We start from the raw sequence: 5,533 nt of genomic DNA on the forward strand, positions 1-5,533 counted from the left end.
TTTTCAAACATTCAATAGTAATATTTCTGAATAACGAAATACAAAAACTCAAAACTTTTAAATTATAATAGGTAGGTAAGTATAGTAAAAGAAATAAAATGTATAATAATTATATATAATACATCGTAATACAAACTTAAATGTAATATTAACCTTTTCTAATGTTAGGATGAAGTGGATGATGAGTCAAGAACATCAAGAATATCGATACCTGTCTTTTTATTGGTGATTTCATACTATAAATTAAAAATGATGGATGTATCATCATACTTTATGCATGATAAAAAAATGGGACGATATTGACTTACGATATTTTTCTTTAATGGCCTAAGCCTGCAATAAACTTTTATTCCATGAACACTCATTGTGAATAAAACTAAATTCGTATTGTTGTAAAATAATACAAATAACTATTTTCACACTATTTTCACAAGTCGACTGAGAAGATATCTGTCTTATAACTCTTACAACGAACTATAGAAGTAACAATCTTGGTCACTTGGCAATGATTTTTAATTAATTTATGTTTTTAACAGTAGCCAGATTATATTTTATTATGTACTCTATTTTAAAATATTTAAATAAACCAAAATGTTCAATTCTCTTACTGCAGGTAAATAAATGTACTAATATATTGTTATAGAAATGTATTTATGATTTTTTTTTACTGGATAAATTAATATTTTTCAAAAACTCAATTTACGTATAGATATTCGAGTATACTATAAATGTTTTAGATTGATCAAAGTCACTTACCTTGTATGTATGACATATTATAAATTATAATACAACTAAGAAAGAATATAAAAATAGAGTTGATTATTACTAGAGCGCGGATTTATATACGTTCAAAACCAACCAAATATGCGCTACAAAATCTTAAATATGCATAAACATATGCACTGAAGTGTTAAAATAGGCATGAAAAATAAAAACTATGTTTAAAAAATTATTTTTTGAATAATCGTGAAATAATGTTAGTGTTCAATTACTAACGTAATCGATATTTTCTTTTCTTTATAAGATTAATCTAAATATTTTATTTCCCCAATTATTGATGTAAGGTTATATTTGGAAAAACCGTTAATACCTAATAATTTATTTGGATATTATTTGAAACTATACAAATAAAATATTTTTTTCTTATATTATAATAAATTGCAATAGTATATATTTAAAAAATGTCTAAAAAGATTAAAATATGCACTAAAAGATGAAATATACAATTAAAATCATAAAATAAGCCCTCAAAATGGAAAAATGTCGAAACTTGCAAAAATATGCACTAAAAAAGTTTCATTTTTTAATGAAACAAATTTTGTGCTCACTTAACATATCATACGATCAATCAGAATAAATATGCAAATGCATTAAAATTCGCGTTTTAATTATTATTTTAAATGTTTTTATTACTGTTCACACACACAACAATTTCTAAAAATAACTCATAACTTTGGAATTCCCAGGTTCGTGAATCATCGTCACTGATAACATACTGATAACAATAAATAATGATAATATTGATAATAATAATTATACATTAAATTAAAGTGAAATATACACTATATAATATAATATACATGTATTTCTTTCATCTTAATAATAATATTAATAAATATTAATATAATGTTAATATATTCAATTGTACGTAGGACGTGTTCAACATAAAATATATTTTTTATTTATACCAAAACCAATAACAACCACATAAATATGTTCATGTTCAATTATTTCGGTTCAAACTTGCGTTATTTAAGCCCATTATTATGATCAGAAGATGAATTATTTGTGGGAACGTCGAAGGTGTTTCTTTGCTCAGGTAATTATATTTTCATACACATATGAAACAGTGTTACTGGACTATTGTTCCAGCAATACGTACTATAATAATATATGTTGTTTGTGTTAGGTTTCCAGCGAATTATGACTTTAAAAAAAATAATTTTAAAATATATTTTAGCTCAATTTTGTGTGAAAAACATGTTTTCAGTGTAATAATACCTCTTTGTTAACTGCAATTGACTTGGACATGTTAGAATATGTAACTGGGTATGTGGCAAAAAGATTTTTGACAAAGTACCCATATCTCGGTCAAATAAGTTCCTCTGAAAACAATAAAGACAATACAAATTGGACATTTATTTCAAAAGGAAATTTAATTATACCATCTCAAATATTGATGACAGCTGCCAAAAAAATGATGGCTGAATTTGACAAAATCCATGGGGATACATTAAATGGTGGTGAAAACATTATGGAAACATTAACTTTAATAGTAATGGCACATCTTGAACATAAGTTACCTGAAGAAGTCGTCAGCTGCCTTGTTAGAAACTAGAACATTTATCCGGTTCAATCAAATAAATAAAATAATTAATGACAATGTACACATCAAAAACAAAAATAAATTTAAAAAGTTTATGATCTAAACAAAAACATATAATTATCAATATTTTTTTCACATCTCAAATTATGTAAGTATTTAAATATTAGTTAATTATAAAAAAGTATTTTATAAATCATATAAAAAAAAAAACATCAGTACCTACCTACCAAAATACTTTACAATACTCAATAACGCAGAATGGTAAGTAATAATATACCTAGTCAAGGTATATTATAAGAGGTAAGTATACTGTATACATAATAATAAATAATACATTAATATAGCTATACATACTTTTAGAATATTAGCATTGAGTTAGTTTATAAGTTTATCGGGAAGATTAGATTAGGTAAGTATCATTATTCATTAGTCATTTTGAAACATGAAAACTGAAAACAATACATAACAAACAAAATTCCAATAATCCCAATAATCGTAAATACTACATACACATTATTTACACAATACAGTAATTAAACACATTACTTAACACGTTGAGTGCCACGGTATTTATGATGGTTCAGGTTGTATAGTGACTAAAACTAAGATATCTTAGTTCATGGACATACCTAAGTATTTAGCCATAGCGGTAACAATACTAACAATACTGGTATTGTACTATGTTTGCCGTGTAGGGAGAGTGGAAAACGTGCTTACAAGGTTATATTTTATATTTATTACAGTCCAATACAGTCCAACGAGTATACGCGTTAAAGTCGGCATTCTATGACAATTTCTAATTTTTTTTTTTTTTTACCAATTATTATACGTTAACTTTAACTATAAAAAATAAAGTCCGCGCAACGAAAACTGGCTGTGACCCCCGAAACCCGCCCGCCCAGAAACGTGCCGTTAACCACGAGTTCTCAAAACCGCGTGTTGCCGCCGTGATGTTTACACAATAGGCGTACGGCATGTGTTTAAAAAAACGTGGCAAATGGCAATTAGTTTTATGACCACTGATTGAAAATTGCCGCTAGAGTTGCTCCAGTCACCGGCTAGTTTTCGTTACACTGACTTTTTTTATAATGTTTTTCCATCGCGTATATTTTTCGTAATTCGTTCTTACGAGTTTCAACAATGTTTTTTTTTTTTTTTAACAAAAATTTTATAATGTTTTTATTACTATTCAAACACAACAATTTCTAAAAATAACTCATAACTTTGGAATTCCCAGGTTTATGAATTATCAAAACTGATAACATACCGATAACAATAAATAATGATAATATTGATAATAATAGTTATACATTAAATTAAAGTGAAATATATACTATATTATAATATAATATACATGTATTTCTTTCATCTTATTTTTTAATAATAATATTAATAAATATTAATATATTATTAATATATTCTATTGTACGTAGGATGTGTTCAACATAAAATATATTTTTTATTTATACCAAAACCAATAACAACCACATAAATATGTTCATGTTCAATTATTTCATTTCAAACTTACGTTATTTAAGCCCATTATTATGATCAGAAGATGAATTATTTGTGGGAACGTCGAAGGTGTTTCTTTGCACAGGTAATTATATTTTCATACACATATGAAACAGTGTTACTGGACTATTGTTCCAGCAATACGTACTATAATAATATATGTTGTTTGTGTTAGGTTTCCAGCGAATTATGACTTTGGGCATCTGTGGATGTTGTTCGCTGAGAACAATGGTGTGGATGTTGAACGGTTAAATCCCACCTCCACTCTATGTTCAAGGCATTCTGTCCTTGGTGAAGACTATAGAGTAGGCACTTCACGTCGTCGCCATTTGGTTAATACAGCAGTGCTATCTTTAGTGAGTGATTTTTTAATTTTTTAACAACATAAATAATAAATAATATAACACATAACAAGTCAAATATCCTACTATATTGTGATGACTGCTACCTATGCTTATACAAACACGCACACACATACATACATAGCACACCCAGCACTTCAGCAATTTATTAATTATTGTAATTGTAATTTTGTTTATTCTTTGATTTGATTTGACAAGTAGTACTACTTTGACATAGTGTACTATGTTGCTGCACAATCTAGTTACTTTGTACACTTCGCAATGTGTACAAAAATCACTGTACAAATTGCGAAATGTACAATTCCGGACTTTGTATGTAACACATATATATATATATATATAGAATGTATATACCAGACTCGTTTTCTGTAACTCTATTGCATGTATGAATACTTTTATTGTTCTCATTAGCATTATTTGTTATACAATAGTGGTATCATACTTCATTTCTGTTCCATCATGGTATGATGTTGTTAAGAAAATATGGCATTAATTCATTAATTTGTTATTATATTTGTTACGTGTAAAAGTCTTTAATTCAAATTTCAATGATTTTATATAGACACATTATAACTGACCTCATATTATTTTATAGGTAGTATAAAATCAGCACCAGATGGCGAACAAGAAATGAATGTGGAAATTGTTGAAGTCCAAATTGATGATGTTGTGGTGGACATAGATGAAAAACCATTGGCACAAGCCCAAGAGAACATTGAGGTTGTAGATATGCTGCTAGCTGACGCTACAACAGTTTTTGAATTCATGGATTTATTCGACGTCCTACCACCAGATGTTGACAATGAAGTCAGTGAATACTTCTCATTAAATAAAAATAGATGACAATTTTTTAATTTTGTAAAAACTACAGTTCATGCTAACCCCCCTGAGTGTTCCGGGAGTACGTGTGCCTGTGAGAGACCGTCTGGCCAGTGTTCAACACCAACTTCCAGAACGGCACAACATGGGACTATTGGGCGCCATCTGTGTGCACTGTCGTAGCCGTCATTTCCTCTGTGAGAGGGTTGGAAAGACTCATTTTTCAACGTGTTGTATCAATGGTCAAATAGCCATTACAGAAGACCGTGTGTTGGGTCAACCCCCAGAATTATTAATTTGTTTATTAATAGATGATTCACAGGTAGCCAGACACTTAAGAAAAGAAATCCGACGATACAACAACACTTTGGCATTTGTTATGTTTTCTACTGACCTTAACCCAAGACGTTTGCCAGGTCGGGGACCAAAAGTGTTTACTGTTCACGGGCAGGTGTATTGTAGGATTTTTAATGATGTCAGAAATGAAATTATGCAACCTAGTTACTGTGAG

At 28.6% G+C, this 5,533-nt stretch overlaps 1 protein-coding gene and 1 long non-coding RNA gene across 2 annotated transcripts; one reads left to right on the forward strand and one right to left on the reverse strand.

Moving 5' to 3' along the window:
* Window positions 1–2,016: 2,016 nt before the first annotated feature.
* Window positions 2,017–3,061, reverse strand: LOC112603782. The gene is made up of 4 exons (XR_003115184.1): window positions 2,873–3,061; window positions 2,681–2,775; window positions 2,166–2,334; window positions 2,017–2,105 (listed from the first exon to the last, which is right to left on the reverse strand). It is a non-coding gene; the product is annotated as an uncharacterized LOC112603782 (long non-coding RNA).
* A 718-nt stretch (window positions 3,062–3,779) lies between these two features.
* Window positions 3,780–5,524, forward strand: LOC112603783 (the record flags this gene model as incomplete). The annotated part of the gene is made up of 4 exons (XM_025352524.1): window positions 3,780–3,926; window positions 4,017–4,197; window positions 4,799–5,010; window positions 5,075–5,524. Coding segments are annotated over exons 3-4 (627 nt in total), but the record flags the coding sequence as incomplete, so codon positions are not given.
* Window positions 5,525–5,533: the final 9 nt, after the last annotated feature.

The sequence above is a fragment of the Melanaphis sacchari genome, unplaced genomic scaffold (assembly GCF_002803265.2).
Source record: "Melanaphis sacchari strain LSU unplaced genomic scaffold, SCAv2.0 Contig1116_pilon_pilon, whole genome shotgun sequence".
Lineage (NCBI taxonomy): Eukaryota > Metazoa > Arthropoda > Insecta > Hemiptera > Aphididae > Melanaphis > Melanaphis sacchari.